Source organism: Parasteatoda tepidariorum, chromosome 9 (genome assembly GCF_982258835.1).
Source record: "Parasteatoda tepidariorum strain Cologne lab strain chromosome 9, Ptep-v5.0, whole genome shotgun sequence".
NCBI lineage: Eukaryota > Metazoa > Arthropoda > Arachnida > Araneae > Theridiidae > Parasteatoda > Parasteatoda tepidariorum.
This window is the reverse complement of record NC_141763.1, coordinates 103,617,910-103,643,946: the sequence shown is the minus strand read 5'-3', so window position 1 is coordinate 103,643,946 and position 26,037 is coordinate 103,617,910. Positions and strand designations below refer to the sequence as shown.

Here is a 26,037-nt window from a genome sequence, read left to right as displayed (position 1 = left end):
TGGAGAGAAGTGTTTAATGACTTTAGCAAAAGAAAACTCAAATCTATGATTAGAATGAAAGCTACCTGGGGTGGTGGAAATTCCTCTTACGTAGTAGTTAGCAATTTGATTATTCTACCTTATTATATGAAAATCAGTGCCAAAAATTGTTATGATTTTGAGTTTAAAGTAGTTGCATCTCTTGTAAACAAATTAAATTTCACCATCCTTCAAGATCATAATTGTGGTTACTTGTCATTGTGGTTACTTGTGACATACTTGTCATTGTGGTCTATCGTATATTGGGCAAACGTATCCTTAAAGAACATGACACGTATGTCCATAGTCTTAAGTTCAAATTTTCTTTTGCTAAAATGTCATTGTCCTTCATTTACCAACCTTGATCTCTGAAAATCATTTCCCACTTTAAAAAAGTCTAATAATTTAGTTAATAACGTTTCTTGTCTTTCCTAATGTTTAGAAGCATAATTTAATTTCTATACCTTAGACCCTGGGGTCCAACCTCTTTACACTTGTTTCTTATATCCTTTCTTTTATAATCCTCTACTGGTTTTATCACTTTCTTCCTCATTGCTTTTTCCCTCTCATTTCATATTTTCCTTTATTTTTGCTTTATACCCTTAATTTTCCAATTTTTCTTTTTACTCATTTCCCCACGTCTCCTAAACTTTCTTAGCAAATCACACAGTTTGTGTTCAAAGTTGTAAAAATAGTTCATTCGAAGAAAAAAATTCTAAGTAAAAAGATATTAAATTATTTAGTACATTATTGAATTTACTTATTGTTGAAATATTTTAAATTGAAAGGTATACACATTTTTTGGACTAGCCTGTTATTCTGTGTAATTGCATGTTGCAATATTTTAAATGATTCAGTCGAATAGAAATAAAAATATTAAAACATGATCTCTTTGAGAGGGCGCACATTAAGTGAAAGGGTTCAAATCGTTCTCTTCGCCAAACTATTAAGACCATATTTTCTAGATTGCATTCCTTCTCCATATTTTAAGTTTCACAAATTCGTTGCGAAGAAAAATTTATTCATACCTCCTTCAAAGCATTTCTCAATGTTAGGAACTGGGCAATATAACGTTTCTTTTCTGTGATTCTTCGGTAACAATTTCCCAAACTTTGTATCTTGACTCCTTAATTTACCTAAGAAAAATAAACAGATAGTAATACAAAGCAAATTATTTAGTACATACAAACGATAGTTCAATGTTAGTCTGGTATATCCAATATTTTACTTGCAAACCCTTGCTTTCATCAAAGTGTCTCGGCAAATAATAGGACGAAATGGATTCATAATAAAACATACTTCGAACCTAGACATTGTGGTGAAAGACAGGTTTTACCGGTAATATCTATAATTGACCAGACTTCGGGCTCTTATGGTAACATTATAACAACGTGTAGTTTTTATTTCATAAATTTTTCCATCTGGTTAACGGTGAGAAATTTCCATGGCTCTTGCTTTAAGTATTTTCCAATGCGAACGGTTAAGCTTCACTTAAAAAGTCCTTCAGATAGGGCAATTTGTTCCGTTTTCTGATTAAGAAGTTTTATTGTCTTTTGAGTTGGGTTCAAACTATGATGCTATATAATGAACGAGGAAAAGCTTCCAAACTTCGATTAGTAAAAGAACTGATAGAAAGTCCATCGCCTAAAAATTGGCAGCTCATTTATAAAGGTACATTGAAAATTGAAATTTTTAACGCCAAATGCAACCATGCGATAATGATGCAATTTCTGAAATCAAGAAGTAAGAAAGTTTAGTAACCAATTAAGTTTCATTATGCGATTTCAAATTTGTTGGAGAGGGGTTTGGTATTCAAAGATATTAGATAAAGAAATCGGATGCATTTTGCGTTTAGCCTTTTCTGTTATTCTTTAAGAGAAGCTGAACGAGTCAATAATATTCTATTATTTTGTTTGATATTAAAAATTGAATTTTGAACAATTTTAAGTATAATTGTAATTTCTTACCCTTTTTTCACATAAATTGAATTTTTGAGGTGACCCAGGTTCGAATATCAGCGGCGGCTAGTTCATACGAATTTTGCTCCTGGCTGTCACCGTGCGGACGTAAAATATCCTCAATAGCAGACGGATAAAGGGATAAAATCCTTTTGCTGTCGGACTAACCATGGGAGGTTTTTCAATCCATTATGTAACGTAAATGCGGGTTAGTTCCATTAAAATTCCTCCACAAAGTCTAGTTTGTCCTAATGCTTGATCCAGAGGAATTCCTTCGTCTTCTGGGTAGGGCTTAAAATTACAAGTCTAATGAGCTTGATACTACTTGATAGTCGTAGACTCAGAATTGGGTCAAATGTTTAACAACGGTGATAAGATAAAATAAAATATTAATTAATCAAGTTAGTAAGACGTTGTTTTTAAGTTGAGTCTCGTTAGTGGAATCTCTTATTTTTAAAAAGTCGATTTATTTTTAAATCTTTTTAAACATCAATGGCTTCAAAACTGACTGATTTTACAGAAGATGAAATAAGCTTAATCATCAGCACTCAAAGTTTTTTTTTTCAGTTAGAAAAAAAAACGGATGCAACTACTAAGAGTTTACAAAATCGAATTTTAAATATCTGACGTTTTTGAAATTCAATTTCCCAGTAATTTTTTGACCAATTTAGCTCAAACTTAGAATTTTATTGCCATATAAAAAGTTCATTTTTTAAAATGAAAAGGGGTCGAAACTTTGGAACTGGTCGAACTATGGTGACCCTATTTTCCAGATTGAGACTATCCCTTATATTATGAGATTCAGCATAAAAAAGGTATGTGTAACGGATAGTTAATTCGTAGCAACAGATGGCGCTACCTCTCTATCCGTAAAAACAATAACAATAATCATCGTTCTGACTCTTACCAAGTGAGATGACGTAAGAAGAGACACCCGTTTTACCCCAATCAGTTTAATGGGTAAAACTTTAAGTTACTTTCTACTTTAGAAAAAATGTTATGTTGTTACTCATGATTGTAAAAATGGATGTGTGAATGTATAATTAAAATATTGATGATGGTGTTACTTTCCATCTTCTTGTGTCCTTATGTTTATTCAGAGAAAGTACATTTTTGTGTCTTATTTCGTAACTAAAAATATCGTATTCACTAATTAATTAGTTAATTTGAAGTCACCCCCCTCGAGCCAATAAGATTGAATCCCAGAACGTGAAGATCCGATCATTAGATTAAAAGTAATTGAGGGTGGCCCTTTTGTTGGCGCTCTCTGTACAATGGTACGTAACGAATAAGGTTGTATTTGAATTTGCGTCTTCTAACCCATTCGAAACCGATAACACTCCTTTTTATTACAAATCAATAAAGATTAGAAAGAACTGAAATTTCTTAGAAATCATTTAAGAGAGTCCATCCACTAACATTAATGAAAATCCCAATTTTTTAAAAACTAAAGTGGTGATTAACGCTCTAAATTATCCATTTAAATATAAGTAACACACCACTTTTTTCAAAATATAAATCAATACGAAGAAATCCGCCTCTTCAGCAAGGAATGAGTTAACTACAACAGTTGCAGGCGTGAAAGCGAGACGGAAAAGAGAGAACACTGGTAGCAGAGATGCCAAAATAATTCAAATAACGGTAAATAACTACAAACTAAATATTGCAAATATTTGACTATTTTTTGCTCGCTTTTTAAAATGTATAGCATGACTTAACTACTTAGAACGTTAGAAACTACATGTAGCTCTGTACACAGCGGCTTTAACCGATTCATCGGATGTTGGATAGATCTATGATGAAGATTCTGGCACAATCCGCTCCTAAGAGAATCTGTTAAAGAAAAATATCACAGCAAGCTGCAATTACAAAAAGCTAAGAAGGTGTGGCTTCCTGGATGCTAGCTCGTGATTTGCCGATCGGCTATTTAACTACTTGAACTTTACTTACTTTATTTACAAAAATTGGGCACCTGGGCCACTTAGCGGCCCCTATCCCATACATCTAGAAATTTACAGAAAATTTATAGTAATAACATTTTGAATTTAGCAGTCGATGTGGTAGCTAATAGAAAAACAAGCACTTTGCTTGAGTAAATATAACATTTGAATATCTGATTCATCGAATCTAAGTTGATATATATAAATATAAACATAATTTGACATATATATACATAAGTTGACATAAATAATAACATAAATTGATACATATTTCACTAATTAAATTTCTATATTTTAACTAGCACATATTTAATTGTGACATACTTGAAGTTCATTCGAATACATTGTGGTAACCATAAAAAAAATTAAGCCGTTTGCCTGTGAAATAATAAAACAATGAAATTTAATATGACAAATTGACTTAACACTAGAAATATTGATTGTAGACTTAAATTAAAAATAAAGATAAAACATGATTTGATATGTACAGTAATTGATTTTTGAAAAATGAAAGGCATAATTGATGAATATAGATAAATCATACCTTGATACATGATGAAATAACATATTTGGAGAAAATGCAGTGAATATATTTTATCAGAGAAGTATTGCTCATTAAATACAATAGAATTTTCAAAAGAATTTAACATGCAAAGTTGATATATATGTATGCATAAATTGGTTATATTATCAGAAAATAATTCTTAATGTCATTTAATTTAACTTAAGTAAAAGTCTGATGTGAAAAGTTCAGTGAATTTAACTTGAGAGTCTTGAAAATAAAAGTAGAACTCACTGGGATTGAGATGTTTCCCCGATGATCGCCCGCAGAAGACGGAGCACTTCTTCATTTTTGAGCAATTCCTGTAATTCTTTGATTAATGACACTAATCGATGAGCAAGTTTAGGCGTCGAATATGATGTTGTTCGAGGGCTCCTTCTGCTGGGACGGGTCTCGCACCCAGTATAGTTGGCTGTGTGGCTTTTGTAACAATTACAGCATTTTGGAGATGTAGTTCTGTCTTTGTTGCATTCATGTGACCTGTGGTTTTCAGCACATTTTACACACCTTGCAGGTGCATTGCAGTGGCTTTGTGTATGTCCATAATTTTGGCAGTTGTAACATTGTATAGGTCCTCTACCTCCTCGAAATCGTTCGATTTTGATCGGGATCTGCTGTATGTTGTTGACTTCGAATATTCTTTGGTGATTCGCCGTTGATGTTAGGATTATGAGAAAAAGTGGAAGGAGCCGACAGGCCTCTCCCATTCTTTTCTTAAACTGCACAATTTTAAAGGTTTCAATACTGTTTTTCTGTAATTCTGTATTGATGGCATCTGTATCAAAGTCCACAGGCAGGCCCCGGACCAAAACCTTAATATATCTGGCTTGCAGTGTTATTTCAGGTTTGCTGGGCGGATCCCGTACTTTGTCGGTATCCTCCTTAGGTTTTGTTGTCGGCAAGATAGTGACGTCATCTGTTGAATTATGTTGGCTAGAAGAAGGACAGCTGTTTGCAGATATGAGTGTAGAATTATCTTCAATTGTTTTGATCCTACTTGAACTTTCTTTTTTCTTTTTTATTTACAAAAATTGGGCACCTGGGCCTCTTAGCGGCCCCTATCCCATACATCTAGAAATTTACAGAAAATTTATAGTAATAACATTTTGAATTTAGCAGTCGATGTGGTAGCTAATAGAAAAACAAGCACTTTGCTTGAGTAAATATAACATTTGAATATCTGATTCATCGAATCTAAGTTGACATATATAAATATAAACATAATTTGACATATATATACGTAAGTTGACATAAATAAATATTAACATAAATTGATACATATTTCACTAATTAAATTTCAATATTTTAACTAGCACATATTTAATTGTGACATACATTGAAGTTCATTCGAATACATTGTGGTAGCCATAAAAAAAAATCAAGCCGTTCGCTTGTGAAATAATAAAACAATGAAAAATTCAAAATGTCAAATTGACGTTTTTACATAACATTAGAAATATTGATTGTAGAAGGTAATTTAAAATAAAGATATAACATGATTTGATGTGTACAATAATTGATTTTTGAAAAATGAAGAACATAATTGATGAATATAGATAAATTATACCTTGATTCATGATAAAATAACATATTTGGAGAAAATGCAGTAAATATATTTTATCAGAGAAATATTGTTCCTTAAATACAATAGAATTTGCAAAAGAATTTAACGTGCATAAGTTGATAAATACATATGCATTAATTGGCTATATTTTCAGAAAATAAAATTTTATGTAATTTAATTTAACATAAGTAAAAGTCTACTGTGAAAAGTTCAGTGAATTTAACTTGAGAGTCTTGGAAATAAAAATAGAACTCACTGTGATTGAGATGTTTCCCCGATGATATCCCGCAGAAGACGTAGCACTTCTTCATTTTTGAGCAATTCCTGTAATTCTTTGATTAATGACACTAATCGGTGAGCAAGTTTAGGCGTTGAATTTGATGTTGCTCGAGGGCTCCTTCTGCTGGGGCGAGTCTCGCACCCAGTATAGTTGGCTGTGTGGTTTTTGTAACAATTACAGCATTTTGGAGGTGTTGTTCTGTCTTTGTTGCATTCATGAGTCCTGTGGTTTTCAGCGCATTTTACACACCTTGCAGGCGCATTGCAGCGGCTTTGCGTATGTCCATAATTTTGGCAGTTGTAACATTGTGTAGGTCCTCGACCTCCTCGAAATCTTTCGATTTTGATCGGAATCTGCTGTATGTTGTTGACTTCGAATATTTTTTGGTGATTCGCCGTTGATGTTAGGATTATGAGAAAGAGTGGAAGGAACCGATAGGCCTCTCCCATTCTCTTCTTAAACTGCACTATTTTAAAGGTTTCAACGTTGTTTTTCTGTAATTCTGTATTGATGGCATCTGTATCAAAGTCCACAGGCAGGCCGCGGACCAAAACCTTAATAAATCTAGCTTGCGGTGTTATTTCAGGTTTGCTGGGCGGATCCCGTACTTTGTCGGTATCCTCCTTAGGTTTTGTTGTCGGCAAGATAGTGACGTCATGTGTTGAGTTATGTTGGCTAGAAGAAGGACAGCTGTTTGTAGACATGAGTGTAGAGTTATCTACAATTGTTTTGACTACATTTTGCTTTTTCTTCTTCTTTTTTCTTTTCTTTGTTGGTGGTTCTGTATTATTGTTGATATTGATGTCCGTGTCAGTTTCTGTATTTGGTGTTGTATTCAGGTTCTCATCTTTATTTTCCATGGTTATGTCGCCAGTGCTTGGATTAGTTTCAGTCATTATTGATTCGACTTGGATGGATTTCTTATTCATCTCCATGTTTTCTTCTGCTTGAATTTTCCTCTTCCATCTGACGTGATAAGCTGCATTTGTCAGTTTTAGGAAGTAATTGTATTCGTAGTCTCCAGGGTAACTTGATCTTATTTGAATGAGCAGTTTGCTAAATAATTTATCTAAACGAATCAGTTCCTCTGTATCAAACTGAGTGTAAAACTCTACGAGATCGTCAATATGTTCATGTTCAACTGGTGGAAAGTATTTTTTTGATATCCCACAGATAGCAATGATTTCTTCTAATGACGTGGATTCTTTGCAATGCGACGGTGAATTACGACCAGAGAATGAGACCTTTCCACCACGAGCTGTTTTATGATACGGCATGACTTGAAAAAACAAAATGGCGGGCTCAAAATCCAGACATCAAAATGGCTAGTTGACAGTATTATCTCTTCCTACTCCAGAATCTGACGAGATCAAAATCAGTATCACTCACCTTGTAAAGTTCAGGATAATCAGCATCAATTCAACATAACCGGCATCACAAGGGAGAAGAGGACATCAGTAGAGCATCACCTTTGAATGAAATATCAGGATCGTGAATCACCGACCTACATATCAGGCAGTCATCCTACTTGAACTGATAAAGTGGTGAATTATATAAGCCTACGAATTATTTAGAAATAGTGGTATATAAAAATCTACTAAATTAAATTTATTAGACCAAGAATCACAATTGATAAATTACCACTTTAAAATATTTATTTGCTGTCCGGAGGAAGTTGGCATCTCTGTGGTAGCAGAACTATTTCAATAACAGATAATTTTCGGGAGGAGTAAATCTATTCTTAACAATAAACAATTCACTAGTGCTAATTTTTTTCTCGAGGAAGAAGCAATTCGATATATAAATTGTATCCGTTGAAAAAATTTGGTAGTTATGGATGTTTTATTATACCCGAAAAAAAACTAAAAGTGAAATTTACTTGTTACCAGTTTTTACTCTTTTCCGTTTTGATGAAACTACTTTTCCGTTAAGTTTCAGCCCTGAGCTAGTTAAAAAAGCAAATTATCTTTGGCCTTATAATCAATAGCAAACTCACCTGGAATGATCACATCAAAAGCACAATAGATCAAGCAAATGCAGCAATAATAGCCATACAACCATTAATATATAATCAGAATATGTCACTTAAACTAAAGAAGCTACTATATACAGCAATGATCCGCCCAATACTTACCTATGCCTCACCTGCCTGGACAACGATACCTCAACATCTACTGAAGAAATTAAACCAATACCAAAACAAGATCCTTAGAAAAATAACCTGTGCAAGATGGTTCATCCGGAATACCAATATACATGCAGACCTCAAAATACCAACTCTATCACAGCATATATACAAGCTAAACGCAGATTTTTTCGATAAAGCCATAGAATGTAAAGCAGCAAATTTTAATGAAATCTTTAAATTTGAAAATTATATCAAAGATAAAAACCACAGACCAATAGCTGCACATTTCACCTCCAACGCCTCATATCATAACTATCAAAACAAATAATTTCATCAACTTTTCTGAAAATAACGTTTACTCATGCTGATACAATTCTGAACAACTCCAAAATCAAACAAACACAGTTTAGAGCAAGCTGCTCAATTTATTTTTGATTCCTTTTTAGTTATTCAAGCAAAGAGCTTGAAACATTCATAAAAGCAACTCCATTGCCTGCTTACCTCATTGCTCATCCAAAACTGTTCTAAAATTCCAGATGAATGGGATAGGGCCCGCTTCGCGGCCCAGGTGCCCTATAAAATCAAAACACTAGGACTTTCAGCCCTGAGCAGTACGCTAGTCTTAAAAACATGCACTGAGTAAAAAACACACAGACAGTCGAAACCCTGCGGAAGAACAACTCTGATCAGGGTGAGATAAATCCGACACGAGTGGTGGTAATAACCAGGACTCTACTTTAACAGAGTTTTTTGTTAATGAATTTTTTTTTCTTCTCGTATTTTGTAATTAGTAAATATTGTTCCCCTACTTGTAAATATATATATTGTATTTTTCTATACATTCAATTATATGTTTCTTATCACCATGGCAAAGTGCCATTCTTTTTTCTCTTCCTTAATATGTGCCATTTAATTGTTGCATTTCATGTAATCTGTCTATTGTTTTTGCTCAAGTTCTCATCACAGGATGAAGGAGAATAGGGCCATTATTGACCTCAGGAGCCCAGCTAGGTTAAAACGAACAGAACAGTACATATGTGTTCGCATTTTATGGCCTTGCGTGTCTATTCGTATCATCCTAAAGGAACGTTTTTTTTCCATATTTACCCCATTAATGCCCAGCCACAAAATATTGCCCACATACATAAAGAATTACTTGAATATAAGAAATGGTGTTTCAAATATTTGTTTATGTCAGTGGTGCAATTAGCTTCTCTTATTGTTATAAAATTGACACCAAAATTCCCGTTGGAAATACAGCGAACCTCAGCACACCATTCACCGATTCGTCAGTTTTAATGAGTCGGGAGAATTACGATGAGGAAATAAAATGGAGGGGGGGGGGGAGCAGCCAAGAAAAGGAGTCGTGACATCAGGGTTAGTCAGCGAATAATTATAATAAAGTTCCAATTGGCAAACAATAATAATGATACGAAAAATATGGGATCGTAATTCTATACGAATTATGTAATCAAGGATATATGAGATATTTACAAAGTAATAAGCATAAATAAAAAATAATATAAATATCTATGCATTATGAAATAATAGTAATTAACCAGTAACTAATTACTAAGTCGTCTGTTAGAGTGAGGAATCCCGGTTATAAATGCTCGTATTCTGCGCTAAGTTCCGCTACCCCTACGGGTTACTGCGCCAATAAATTGTTGCGTTTATCTGTGTATGTTATTTTGTGTGTGTAGTGAGCTAACACTAAAAGAGCGTTGTGAGGGGTTTGTCTACACAATGTTGCCAAGGAAGAAAGCAGAGCTGAATTTAGTTTTGTCCTCAGTAAGGTCAATATCTAATAGTAGATCTAAAATGATTGCAACATCCTTCGACGACGTTTTAGTTATTTCTATGTAGTGGTAGTCAAAATTATTTTGAATCAGACGGAATAAACCAAGAACGAAACACTTACAGGGATGACTACTTGCTCCATTTTGTCAAAAAATATTTTCAAGTGGTAACGAAATTTAAGTATTTTTAATTTAGTATTTTTCATTTTAAGTAATTTTTCCAGCTCAACATAAAATAATTCAAACTATCATTCGAAATGCAACTTTAAGGGATGCAAATTGTTTCGCTTTTTGCAAAAATTAAAAATTGCATCTGATGGGATACTTAAATTTTTGATAGTATAAAGTCTAAAAATATTTAAAAAATAATTGGCTAGCGAAAGCATGAATAAAAGTAAAAATATCAAAAAATAACGGGCTAGCAAAAGCATGAATAAAATAAAATAAACACATGAAGAGATAAAATAAAAACGGACGATAAAATTAGAAGACTTTTTGTTGAACAAAAGAAAGTTGTTCGTTTTTTTAGATATTAGTTTAGTTTTGGCATTTGAGTTTTCATATAACCCGTTACGGGTTTTTCTAGTTTGTTTTATAATATTTTAACTGTTACGGGTACTTCATATTTGTTACTGTTTGTGAATAAAAGTTTTTTTTATAAGAAACATTATTTATATAGCTTGATACGTTACAATAGGTTGAGCAGAAAAATGACTTAAAATGAAAATAACTTAAATTTTGTTACCATTTGAAAATATTTGTGACAAAACGGAGTAAGTTGGTATCTATGAACTTCATTGAAGTTTTCTCGTGGAGACACTATTAAAGAGTAGGTATAACTATTCTTATTCTACAAGTTTTACTATTTAATTCGCTACCCATTTATTAAAACTTCTGCAGAAAGCACAGTATTTGGTATTATCTTCGCTTCCTCATTAAAAGTCCTTTATAACAAAAATGACTCAGTAACACGATGGTTTGCTTTAAGTTAGTGAACTGATTTAGATCTTTCGCTGGGGCTTCTGATCAAATAAAATGAATAGAGAGGCGGCCTAGATCTGAATCTAGTGACCGTGTCATCATCCACTTCCTTTCTCCCTTCTTTATGACCTACAAGTCACCTTTTATGTCCTACCTACCTCACATTTAACCTTCGATGGTTTGGTGTGACCCTCATTTTTCTGATTTTGATACTTTCACTTCCTTCAATCTTTTTTTCATTTGCTTAGCGCTTTAATTGTTTAAGCAATTCTCAAAATAAAGCTCCATTTCATACAAATGAAATTATTGTTAATTTTAAAAAAAAAGTAAATATTTTTTTTATCGAAAGTTTATTACTTATTGCGTTAATCTCCACTTTTTTTTAAGTTTTGCGAAATGTTTTTACTAGTGTTAGTATTAAAGGAAGAAATTTTCCAAAATTCCAAGAATTTTGGGTGAAATTTTTTATTTGAACTTATGAAGATGGCAACTTCAGGGATACCATGCTCTACTATAGATGTAAAAAAGTGGTAGAAACTTAAAAATCATTTTTATTTATTTATAATTTCGTTATTCAATCGTAACTACCACTATGATTCTCATTTCAACTTATGAATATTTAAGCCAGAAACATTCTCTGCTTTCATTTTACCTATATTCATCAATTATGTTTTTCATTTTTCAAGAATCAATTATTGTACAGTCAGCAAAAAAAAAAAAAAGATATCACCCTGAATAACTTTTGTTATAATGATCGGATTTTCACGATCTAAGTGTCAATCTTAATGGTTCCCGGGGGTGACCTCAAATATGCTAATTAATTAGTGCTAACTATTAATTAAGTTACGAAATGAGACACAAAAACGTACTTTCTCTGAATAAACATGTATTTTTTTTTACATATTTGGATTCCTAACCTTCAAAATATAGGGGGTAGCCGCAATCTGGGAAATGTGGTCCCCATAGTTTGGTCAGGAGAGCGATCCAAAGTTCGTACCCCTTAATGTTAATTTCGCTTTTTGCGTTTTCAGTCATATTTTCAAAACTAATGAAGCAATTCAAAAAAAATTGCACCCACTCATAAAATTCATTTACCCAAAGATAATTTCATGAAAAAAATAATTTTTAATAATTATTAATTATTTTTTATTATTTAATTAAATTGAGGATGAAAAAATTTTGAATTATAAGGTATGAATTTTTTTATACCATAATAATCTACATATTTTTCAATAGAAAAATCTAAAGTTTCAACTGTTTTTATTTATTAGAAGCTGAAAAAAATTAAAATTAATTATTTTTAAAAAAATAATTTGGCGACAATAAAAAAATGATTAAATGGGGCGATTAATATTAAAATGTGATAAACTTGCGAGGAACTTGACTTCGCGCGCGTAGTGTAAAATTTCATTCATATTTTTTTCCTAATAATCGCTTGCTAATCTTTTTATTTTTATTTCTTTCAAACTATAAAATACGATGTTTCTTTTTAGTCATTTAATAATGTATTTGTAATTTAGTAAAGAAATTATGAATAAAACATTTTGAATAAAAAACACTTTATTCAACGAATGTCTAGTTTTATAAAGGCGTGCTTCTGATAGAATATGATTATGCACCAGATTGTGCTTACTTAATGTGATTATTTTTTAATTTTTGATTTTCTTTTTCAATAACTGATACAATTTCAATAATATACACACGTATGCATAGATTTGGAATAATATATTTATCAATTTCTTGAATATATATTTTATAATTATTAATACGAATGCGTAGTCAACATTTTTAATCATCTTAAAACTTCCCCCGGTGGCTGAGCGGTAGCGCTTCGCCCTGTCGTTCCTCGGGCCGGGCAAGGCTGACTCAGCCTTTCATCCCTTCAGTGGGTCGATAAATAAGTACCAAGCATGATTGGGAACTAAACACTGGGGGTTCCGAGTTCGGCTGATCACCTGACCGGAACATCTGCTCCTGCACCCCAGAGCCCTAGGTTCAGAAAACTGAGATGGGCATAGTAGGCCTTGGCCCTCCATGGGCTGTCGTGCAGCTGAGTTTAGAGTAGAGTTTTTTAAAACTTCTTTATATCTTATATATCGCCTTAATCTTAAAATAAATTTGTAAATTACCTGTCTATGCGTGTTTCGCAGAATTATTTTTCTAACTTTTTTATTGAATTTTAATGCAATTTTTTTAAAAATTCTATTATGTATATTTTTTTCCAATAATATATAATCAATTGTTTAAGTACTTTAATTTATGTTTTTCTTTAAAATAAAATTACTTTTTAAATTATTGCTAAGTTCTTATTGAAAGAAAACTTAAAATTATTGCCAGCTATCTGAGAATTAAATTTTGTTAAGAAATTAAAAATATTCTACTGATCACACTCAATATCATTCGAAGCAGAACAGCTGACTATTTACTAAAAATACTATTGTTTACGAAAAATGAAGATAAATTATTAATTTTTTTTTTTATTACTTCTTATTTATTCGAGTAATGAAAAGTAAATGCGTATGTGCGCACAGGGGAAAAATTTAACAGATTGTTTTGTTTTTTAAATGAACAAAAAACTACGGGCATGCAATTTTAATTCAACATTCAAAGTTAATCTTGTGCGCTAACCCTTTTAAGTCACCCTTTTGTCTTAAAAAGTTGAAAATATTTTCTTTAAAAGTTGTTTGTATAATTTCTCAACTTTTGCACAGTTCAAAAAAATATTGCTATATCAGGAAAATGTTCGATATGCCTTGTTTTGTTAAACAACTACTAAAATAAAAAATTGCAAAAAGATTTGAAAAATGTGCTATTTTTAGAATCATCATCTCAAAAATTGTTCTTTTACTCCATTTGACTTTTTTCTTCTTAAATAACTTATAATCATAGTTTTAACACACGTTTCGAAGAAATTATGTATACAAATTTCTCCTAATATTTCGTAATAAAAAAACAAGAATATTAATGATTTATTTATACAGTGAAACCTGCCAAGTTGACCACACTTGTAAGTTTTACACCTGAATAAGTTGACCTCAATTATCAAGAACGGAAATTTTCCTACATAATAAAGAAGCAAAACCTTTGTAACTTGACCACCTGTCTATCTTGTATGTTGACCACTGAAATAAGTTAATTTTGTCTAGGAGTATTATGAAATTCTGTTCTAAAACCCTCATAAATTGACCAGAAAAAAAAAATTCAGAAAATAATCTGTCATTTCGCAATGTATGTTAATATTTCACTTGTTTGGTGAAATAGTGTAAAAAGCTAATCTAAACCTTTTTGTGAGTTGACCATCTGGGGAAACTGTAGGGAGTCAGCTTTTGACCATTTCTTTCATTCATTCATTGAAAACAGGTGTGTTAGGTTAAAAGTTGCTCTTCCAGTTGCAATAGTGAGCAAATAGGCTTGTATGCGTAGTAATAACAGAATAAATTTTAAAGTGTTAAAATAATTTTGTTTTGTTAAAGTTTTCAATGTTTTCGTGTTCTGATATTTTAAGAAATTATTTTTATTAAACACTTCACATGCATAAATAACAAAATAATTTTTTTTTAAAAGTTAGTTAAATATTAAAATTATTTCTGTGTAACAAATTGAAGTTCGTTTAGGTTTAAACACATTTCTTGAGATATTCATTTGGCCATTTGCTAAATCAAATTTTTAAGTCAAGTAAAAAAAAAAATTTTAATGTATAGCAACATGTAGGAAACGAAAAAGTAAACAATGTCCCACCCCTTCTATAAGTTGACCACTTGTCTACGTTGGCCACTAAAACAATGCACATGAAGTGGTCAACTTACCCAAGTTTTACTGTAATTGTTTCATTGAACCAGAGTAGTTAATTGTTTTCGTAATAATCGGCCTTACAACTATTTAACTTAGATTCTTTGGACTAGGCGTCACTTCATGCATGTCTTTCGAGATTGAAATTTCAAAGATAAAATGTAAAAATTACAAGAATGCGTAAGCTGGTTTCAACTAACAAAAAAAAAGGGACAAAATCGTTGGTAAAAGAAGTTATCTCATGAAAAGAGTGTCAGAGTTGAAAAATTATTGTAAAAACTGTAACAATTGTTACTCTTGTTTAATTAAGGGTATTATAAACCTAATTTTCGTTTAATCATGTTTTTTAAAGAACTAACGAAAGGAGTGTGTAAATAACATCAACTCTTTTTACTGCAAACTAAGTTTACTTAATATCATTTGCAAATATTAAGAAGTACAAATTCTTGACTTGCTCCTTAAAATAAAGTTTTATTTTAATCGTAGTTGAAGAAGTACGGATATAGTTAAGGGAGGTATGCGACATTCGGAAAAAAAAAGTCGTGTGATAGAGATAGTTTTAAACAGAACGAATTAGTTCTTTTAATTGAAATGCTGACAATATCATTACAGCATTTTGGTTAACAAGTGCCATGAAAAAAGGTTCTGAACTTAAGATATGGATTTTAATATATTTTCCTATTTACATACCTCCTTGATCTCCGCACCGTTTTAATATTCTGCAAAGCATAAAATGAAATAATGTTGAATAAAAAAATAGATTTCAAATGAAATATTTTATTTTCCTTAATACAGGGTATCTGTTACATTTTAGATTTTCAAATTCATAACTTTTCATGTCTAATTCCAAGAATTTTCATGATTTAACGAAGTTACTATTTTCTCCGATAAAAACAGAATAATAAATTCAAAAAGCATTATAATCACATTATATAAAATAGGTTTAACCAAAACACTGCAGTAAGAACGCACTTTAATACAAAACCCCTCTATTTAAGCTTTTAGCTCAATTTCCGCTTTTGGTTTCATATTTTGTAATGTGGCAATCTTTTTCGAAAATATTTTAAATAATTCTTTAAAAATTTCACGTTCATGTAATAAGTTCATTTGAATTCGCAGCTCGCTTTATAGATTTCGTTTCATGTTTTATTCTGTTTCTTCTTTATACTTAATTTTCTGATTTCGCTTGATATTTCTACTTATTGTGTTCCATTATGTTTGTAATTTTTTTGTAAAATTTTTTTGAGTGCTTCTCAAACTATTGCATTGATATATTTTACTTTGGCTATATTGATACAATAATAGAAAGTACTATTTTTTTGCTGATATAATCGTGTAAGCTGATGAAAAGATTATATCTTTTATTTTCCGGATATTTTTAGAATTTTTTTTCCGGTTTCTTGCTGTTTTATTTTTTATTATTATTTTTCTTCCCCCTTTTTTATTGTTCCGTAATTTTTCCCAAGTTTTTTCTACATTTTGAACTTATTTACTTATTTTATGAGTTCTATTTACTTGCAGCTTATGCGCAATGAATAAAACTTATTATTTTTCGTAATTTTCCTCGTGTTTTTTTTGTTTTTATTTATTATGATATATATATATATATATATATATATATATATATATATATATATATATATATATATATATATATATATATATATATATATATATATATATATATATATATATATATATATATATATATATATATATATATATATATATATATATATATATATATATATATATATCAAAATGCTTTTAAAATGCCTTATAACATTTATTAAGTTTTACAATTTTATCGAAAATAAATACCGTGATTTCTATAAAATTTTGCGATTATGCATCAGAATAGCTATCTTTTTTCAGGTCCACCTTTGCTTGATCACTTTTTTTTCCTTTCCTAAGAAACTCGAAGTGCGGGGCAAAAGCATTTAACCCTACAACTCTTCATAAATTTATGATAACTTATGAAAATTTGGTTTTAATTCAAAACTGTCATACAAATTACATTAAAACAGCTTTACAAAAATAAATAATGTCAGATAAAAATTCAAACATTCTATAATCTTGGAGAATCAAAAATAATTTCTTAATTTATTTAAATTTCCTTTTTAAAGGAGATTTAAAAAAAAAAAGAAAAAAAAGCCCAGAAAGCAACGTGAAAAATTCTTTTGGTTGCTTAGCAACGAGAAGCACTATCTTTTCCCATCTTGTCATTCATTCAGTTTCTTTATGGTTGTTATAAATTATTCCCCCTTCTATGGCGAGGTAATTTGGCATATTTTTAAACCATCGCCAGATATATAAATCCCTATTGCGACCTAATTTACAACCCATTTTTTTCGAAATTTTGTCTACCCCCCCTATTTTAAGGGTCAGAATTCCAAATATGTAAAAAAAAATACATGTTTATTCAGAGAAAGTACGTTTTTGTGTCTGATTTCGTAACTTAATTAATAGTTAGCACTAATTAATTAGCATATTTGAGGTCACCCCCGGGAACCATTAAGATTGACACTTAGATCGTGAAAATCCGATCATTAGAACGAAAGTTGTTCAGGGTGATATCTTTTTTTTTTTTGCGGACTGTACATATCAAATCATGTTTTAATTTAAGTCTACAATCAATATTTCTAATGTTATGTAAAAACCTCAATTTGTCATATTGAATTTCTTCATTGTTTTATTATTTCACATGCAAACGGCTTGATTTTTTATGGCTACCACAATGTTTGCCAAATTAATGTATTTTTTACTTTACTGTATGTAATTTAATGATGAATGGGATGCCCAGTTTATTTAAATAAAGAAATTCATTTGTCAACAGGAAACTGAAAAAATATGCTAGAAAAAAATTAATTAATTAATTAGTTTTTAGTCCCGCGTATCAACTCTGCAATTCGATTTTCTGACTTGCTTGAAATTAGGCAAATTTGTTTCCGTTAAAATTTATCAAATATTACATTTCTTTCGCATCCACTAAAAAAACTATTTTCTGAATCAGTTAGTGGGTCGTAATATCAAAGTGCTTACCATCCTATAAAAGTTCGAAAATTGATGCCGATTTTATTAGAAAGCATATTTCTTTTCATTCGATCTCAAACTTAGGAATAAGTACTCAAAACATGAGATTTTCAGAGATACCGACTTGCTAAACTTTGTAAAAGAAAAAAAAAACATTTTCTAGTTTAACGAAAGTTATTTTTAGTTTAGTAATTTTCATTTTAAGTAATTTTTCCACCACTACATATCAAAAATTAAAAACATCTTGTGAAATGCAACTATATAGCAGTCATTTTGTGGTGACACTTTTAAAAAGGGTTTTTAACACGTTGAATGCCACGCTAATTTTACTTGGCTTGCCCGTTTGGCCAAACGGTATAAATAACTATAAACTAAATTAGACAGATTTTGCTAGTTCTTAAAAGGTTTAGCGCGACATATCTGAAAAAAAAAATGGTGAATTATATAACCCTACGAATTGTTTAGAAATAGTGGTGGATAAAAATCTACTAAATTGAATTTATTAAACCAAGAATCACAATCAATAAACTACCACTTGAAAATATTTATTCACTGTCCGGAGCAAGTTTGCATCTCTGTGTATATAAATAAAACTATTTTTGTGTGTTCTATATTGCATTCATTTCTTCAAACCATTTTAATAACGATAATAATTCAAAAAAATAAAAAATTTACTCGAATTATTTGTTATCTTGGCTTCACCGGTCACCGGTGACCCTCGTGGGGCTACCAACAAACTCAGTGCCGGTCACTGGTGACCCCCAGGGCATTAAACGTGTAAATGCTGCTTGCCAATATCAACAAGCCTGATTAATAAAACCAAGCAAATTTTAAGGCAGAGGGTGAGTTTGTTGTTTTTCAGTGGCGTCATCTATGGACAAGAATACGATTTCAGCCACACACACCTCACAGCCCGTTTATAGGGCGGACCCATTCATTCATTCACAGATCATAATTTTGACCTGAACCAGAGAACGAGCCATCTCCAATTCAATACTCTCAGAGTTGTAATTTGTTATGGGAACATAGAGACTTTTGTGACCAGACAGATTTAACTTGCATCAGTCACCATTTACTACACGGGAAGTCTTTCGACCGTTGGGGATCGAAACTATACGACCTCTTGGATATAGGTCCAACGCCCTACCAACCAGGCTATCACAGCCTCTTATAAAAAGTGGGCATAGTTCTACAAGTTTTACTATTTAAATCGCTACTAATGCATTAAAACTTTTCCAGAAAACGGAGCAGTCGGCATTTCTGGTTTCTTATAACTGCACATGATGTAATTAAAATAATGTAGAGTTGAAATAAATTTATACCAGAGATGCCAATATAAAGTATTGAGAGTATACATATCATTTTTACCTCTACTTCATCGTTCGTTGTTGTAGAACTGGGCATCTGAGGCCTAAATGGCCCTTAACCCCTTGGGGACGGGTGATTCAGAAAAGCATTCGTACAAAATCAGAACCAAGTTGTAATTAAATAAAAAACGGTAACCTAAATATAGTCGCTGCTAATTTGACAGACTTACTTTGCTTTTGCTTTAATTATTGTTAGTTTAATCATATATATAATCAATGTTAATTCAAAGTATAACTAAATAGTTTTATTTTGAACAAAGTAATGGTGAATTAAATAAATCAAACAATTATAACTCCGCCCACAAATAAACTGCTAAAGAATTATTTTGATTACCAGTTTTATCTTTTTACCCTGATTGATACGGTTTTATGCTGTCACGTATTTGTGACAGTCGGCGCGAAAGGGTTAACCTCTACTTCAAAAGAAGTGAACTATTTGTGACTACCAGTATTCATTAACAGTATTAGTAGTTAAAATATGCATGTTTACTTGCATTTTAAAATATACTATTAACTTTATCATACAACTCTACTCAAGGGGATCTCCCCATTCCAAAGATGATTTTCACTTCAAAACTAAAGATTTGCTTCCTTAAGGACTTGATTTGTTGTTACAACATACTACAACTTCAAAGATATTTGGGACCTCCTAGAATACGACAAAACAGAATCGATGAATCGGTTAGTGAAGCTTCGCGCCAAACGCCGAGATAACCCCAGCATCCAGCTGCATTTTAAAATATATATAATTGTTAAATAGTGCAAACCGGGGATAACTTAATTTAACGAAAAAAAAAAAAAAGCGAACATTTAATGATGTGTTACTACCTGTATTTTATCATTTACGAAAAATTAGCACCTCTGAGTTAAACAGCCTAGTTTTTCAAACTTTCTCTTTTTTTTGGTTTTCGACAATAAATTATGTTTTAGCCCCGATGCTGTGTGAAGAAGGGATAAAATGGAAATTCATTTGAAAGGATCTAAAAATTAAGAACAGATTTGTCGACTACAATCTGAGAGTCGTTATTTAAAATTTGGGCAAAACTGTTTTTACAAAATAAATATTATATCGAATATTTTGTTAAAATAGGTTTTTATGGTTTGAAAGCTAAATTGGTGAACAACTTATTCACTGATTAGGATTTTAGATTACAATTACTGTATATAATGTGTATCCAGAGTTTAAGTTTTATTCATAAAGAAGAAGAAGTCGAATAAATTGATTTAGCAGCTGATTAACTAATCAACATGCAGATATTATATATATATTTTTATTGCGTCCATGTATTTTGATTATTGAAACAACGGAAGAAATATGGAAGAAAATCAAACTACTTAGGACGAAGAGTACACTAACATCTTAATTATTACATTTTGAGTGTTTTGAATGAAAATTGGAAGAAAAAAATTGTAGCTCGCAGCGAAAGTTTTGAGACGTGTTTAATTGAATAAACCTTACTCTTATTCAATTTCACAATTTTTTTTTTATCTACGATAAATAAAGTCTAATATGTTAGTTTTTACTTATTTTGTAATCAATAAATGTATTTAGAAAAGTCGTTTGCAATCTAGGTGTTCCATTTCAAATGGTTAGGTTCATTTATTTCGGAGGTGAAGTCGGAAGAATTCCCCACAATTTAATGTCACCCAAGAAGGCCAACATCAACATCAATGGATTGTTCCACTCACTTCGTTACCCTGTGAAACACAAAAATGGCCTCCATTGAGTCTGCAGTGGCCTACATTCTACCGATGTGATCCTTACTGATCTTAAATCTGACCTTACTGATCAATAAATGTATTTTGTAAAGTGGGGAATCTCATATATTTCAGTTGGTCTCCTTTCAGACACATTAGAGAAAAAACCAGGAGTAATAGAGTGCTTTCACAAAATTAAAATGACTTTTATTAAGGTGATAAAATGTAACTAAAACAAAACGCAATTTTTTAACTAAATTGTTAATATGTGTTTTCCATTTCAAATTAGAATCGATATATAGTCCTAAATATTTGATATTATTTTCAGATCGTAGAATGTAGCATTGACAATTTTCATTCGTACTTTTACAGGGGAGAGAGAGTGAAATTTTAAATTTAAGTTTAATTCTGATTTTTTTAAACTGAAATAAATATATTTAGTTTTATTTAGATTTAAATTTAAGTCATTTAATGTAAACCATTTTGAAATTACGCGTAAATCAGATTCAATTTTAAAAATTAGTTGATTTAAATCAGTGCAAGAATACAAAATTTCGGAATGATCTGCATATGCTATTATCTTGCCAAAAAGTTTGAGTTGACAAAAGTCATTGATGAATATAATAAACAATAAGGGTCCTAGAATAGATCCTTGAGGAACACCACGGTTTGAAAAAATATAATTACTAAAACTACTTCGGATTTTAACTCTATATTCTCTGTTTGAAAGATATGAAATAAACCAATTTAAAATAATTCCTCTGAAACCAGCAAATTCTAATTTTTTGATTAAAAGAGTGTGATTGACATTATCGAAAGCTTTTGATATATCAAGAAATATAGTTACTGTTATCTTATTTTCAGCAATACTATTATGAATAAATTTTAAAAATTCCAAAAGAGCTTTTTCTGTACTTTTGCCTTTAATAAATATTTTTATCTATTTTTTTTCTTTTTGTGATCACGATTACAGAAAAGAAAGAAAAAAAAAGTATAAGCTCACAGAATTTTTAAGAAAAATTTTGATGCGATTTTCAAGTTTTTCATGATGACGTTATATTTCTAATCGTTTTAAATTTCTTATCGTTATTTATAATGACATGATGTTTACCCTTTTTTTTTATGTTGGCCTGACTTATACATTTTTGTTATGATAACGCTATTTTTATAGAATTCATTTCTTTAGAATTTTACGAACGGTCAGGCATAAAAATAGTTTTTTCGCTGTAGAATAGCAGCTGGATTTGTTTTGTCATTGCTTGCCAATAAATGTCATTGCTGACTAATAATCAATTCACGTTTTCTACGATGATGTGATTTATGCATACAGATTAACGAAATGACATGATATTTACGTTTCTATTTAAGTTAACGTAACTTTTATAATTTTTTTTTACGTTAACGGGATTTTTATAAAACTCATTCTTTTTTTTTTTTTTAGAGAATTATTTTTTTTTTCTCAATTTAAATAACAATAAAGCAAGTTTGGTTCATTGCTTACTATATTTACTGGCGATAATAAATGTTTCCATAACTGCAATTGTATGTAAGGAGCCATTTTAAAAGGTTTTTAAATCTTTGTTATTCTGTAGCTAAAGATATAAGTGAGAATTACTAAATATTTTTCAATTATTCAGTGCTTATAATGGTTAAGATACTTTAAGATTTGAGATGCTTTTATTCTATTGATAAAAATGATGTGATGGAAAAAAACGACATTATTCAACATGTCCTATTGAGCCGCGATGGATCAGGGTACAGGGCTTTCGTCTTCCAATGAGGTGAACCGGGGTTCGATCCCGGGTCGATACGAATTCCGCATCCGGCTTGCACCGACCACAGTACTGACGTGAAATATCTTCAGTGGTAGACAGATCATGGGTTAAAGTTCCCCTACCGTCAGGCTAACCGTGGGAGGTCTTCGCAAATGCGGTTTAGTTCCATCAAAAAGTCTTCCACGAAGGCAAATTTCTCTCAATACTTGATCCAGGAGTTCCCTTGTCTTCTGGATTAGGTTCAAAATTACAAGGCTATGGAGGTGAGCATGAGTAGTCTTAAACCTCAAAAAAAATTGGGTCGGCTGTTCAACGACGATTATAAAATAAAATGAAAAACATGTCCTATTCATCATGGAGCAATCAGAAATATGAATATCGATTCTTACATTTTTTCAGGTTTATTGAAAAACAAAAAAAGCTAGTATGGATGACTATTACCACTGTTATTTCAATTATACACCCATCAAAGGTTATTTCGCTCACACTCTCTCCGCCTGAAAGTATCGAGACAGCAAAAACTAATAATTCCTTTCATTATAGTTTGTTTTAATAAATATATCTATGACTACCGAGAAATTTTAAGCAGTTATAAAATGTATCTGTTTCTATAACCGAGAAAAAGTGTTGATGAAAAGTTTAGAAAGGGTTCATTTCCCTCCTCACAAAAAACCAGCAAAAAATAAAGAGAGTTTTTCCATTTGAATGACTCACCTGTTCCGTCGTTCGTTCTCAATTCCTTTGAATGTTCATCAGTATTATCATAAACATGTGAAGCATCGATGAAAGAAGACTTTTTGTTAACCACTCCTCTTTTTCCACCTAACATCAAAATTTATTTTTAAGCAAAAGTTGTTATTGAAAGCAAATTATGACAAAATGTATTATGTAATTATGTATGGCAAATTATGTAATTTTCAAACAAATTGGAATATTAAAAAAAATGCTCACAAAAATAACTAGCTTGTTCTTAACACGTTGAATGCCATGGGGGTCACCGGTGACCGGCGAAGCCAAGATTATTAAAAACACATAATTCGAGTAAATTTTTAATTTTTTTTTGTATTATTATCGTTATTGAAATGGTTTGAAGAAATGAATGCAATATAGAACACACAAAAATAGTTTTATTTATATACACAGAGATGCAAACTTGCTCCGGACAGCGAATAAATATTTTCAAGTGGTAGTTTATCAATTGTGATTCTTGGTTTAATAAATTCAATTCAGTAGACTTTTATCCACCACTAAACAATTCGTAGGCTTATATAATTCACCACTTTTTTCAGATATTTCATGCAAAGACACCCACTTCCACTACAACGAACGATCAGATATGTCACGCTAAACCTTTTAAAAAAATATGTCTAATATTTGCAAATTTAGTGTGTAGTTATTTACCGTGTGGTCAGACGGGCAAGACATGTAAAATTAAGGGGGGGGGCATTCAGCGTATTAATAAAAATATATTATTCTGCACGGCAAATTTCAGTCCTGCAATTGCCTTTTTGAGGGCCACAGCATTGTATTTTTTTACCACTTACTATATTTATAATTCTCAAACTATTTACTGAATGTTAATGTTTTTTTCCCTCTTCAAGGTGACTAAAATGTTTTAAAAAAAGGTAGAAACTCAATTCACTTTTATTTATTTATTCAATCTTTAAAAATTCTATGATATATATCGTAAAAGTGAGCACGAGTTATGTTTCTGTGTGACGTGTTAAACTTTTATATTGTTTTGAAAGCATGTTTGCATAATTTGATAACGAAATAAAACGGAACTGCATGCAGCAGAGGATGATTACTACTTTAATCCTGTACCGCAATGGTCTTTTCTTAACTGAGTATAGCTTAAGATTGTTGTAGTGTTCTTCAAATAAAGATGTTTCTGTAAGCAACTCGCTACTAATAAGGAGAGATATTATGACGGCTAAAGTGAATTAAAAACGTAAGTGCACATTATAATTGTGATGTTAAGTTGTTAAGTGTAAACTGTTATAAGATCACGACGTGATAACGAATGTCAAAATGCAAATAAATGTTAATTTTGTATGACTAGTTTACCTAAAAAAGGGCCTTTTTTGATACTTGTTGGTACAATACCATTTTTTTTCTGATAAGGTGTCTCGGAGAGGGGAATTTCAATAGCATATGATATATTTTTCTCTAGCATAAATACTTATGCTTCGGTTGTCGGTGAAATTTTCTTAATACTACAATTAAATTCAGATTAATAGGCATTTAAAAAAAAACGAAAAAGATAAGACACTTTTCATAAAAGAGTTGCACAAGATTTTGCAAGTTTACGCTTTGTGACGCAGAAAAATTAATAAGAAAATTTAATCAAGAGATGCCAAGACAATTTTGTTTATCATACGCATTACTCAGGGATGTCAACTACTCCGCCTTCAGCAAAAGTTTTAATAAATTGGAATCGATTTAAATAAGAAACCTTGAAGAATAAGAATAATTACGCCTACTCTTTAAAAATATAAAAAACTGAAATAAAGTTGCATTTCATAGACACTTTGAATTTTTGATATGTAGTGCTTTAAGAATTACTTAAAATAAAAAATACTAAACTAAAAAGTACTGAAATTTCTTTTACCATTAAATTAATATTTTACGCAAAGCGAAGGAAGTTGGCACGTATGATGACAGCAATGAAATGATTTGTGTTTTGCCTTTACATTTTTCAAAAAAAAAAAGTGGTTGATTAAAGTCAAAATTGCTTAAGATACCTAAACTATTACAATTTCAGTGGTTAACATTATTGTTAAAAATAAGTAAGACAGCTTTTAATCCATTGAAAAGGTTTTAAATGCAACATTTTTATATTTAACTTTCTTTATACATCATAACTGAAATAAGGTTCTGGGGGCTGAATCTACAAACTTTATGTACATCTTTCTGACGATATCTTTTAAAAGGTAGATTTTTTAAATGTTTTCAAATTATTTTTTAATTCAGCTGTTTTAGTACGATAATAAATTTATGGTTTCCAATATATTGGTAACTTCAGTTTCAAATCTCTTAGAGCGTAGGAATGATGGTGTTTAAAAAACAGATATTTTTCTGAAGTTCCAAAAAAAAAAAGAAGAAAAAAGTATTTATTTAAAATGACTGCACAATTGAACTTTTA

At 30.8% G+C, this 26,037-nt stretch overlaps 1 protein-coding gene across 1 annotated transcript in view; it reads right to left on the bottom strand.

The window, feature by feature from the left end:
* Positions 1–26,037, bottom strand: part of LOC107451827 (peroxidase) — a 123,250-nt gene that overhangs the window by 31,702 nt on the left and 65,511 nt on the right. Inside the window, exons 7-8 of the mRNA XM_087152542.1 lie at positions 23,607–23,714; positions 1,047–1,154 (exon numbers count right to left, since the gene is read on the bottom strand). Of these exons, the coding sequence (XP_087008668.1) occupies positions 1,047–1,154; positions 23,607–23,714 (216 nt within the window). The remainder of the gene's footprint in view (positions 1–1,046; positions 1,155–23,606; positions 23,715–26,037) is intronic.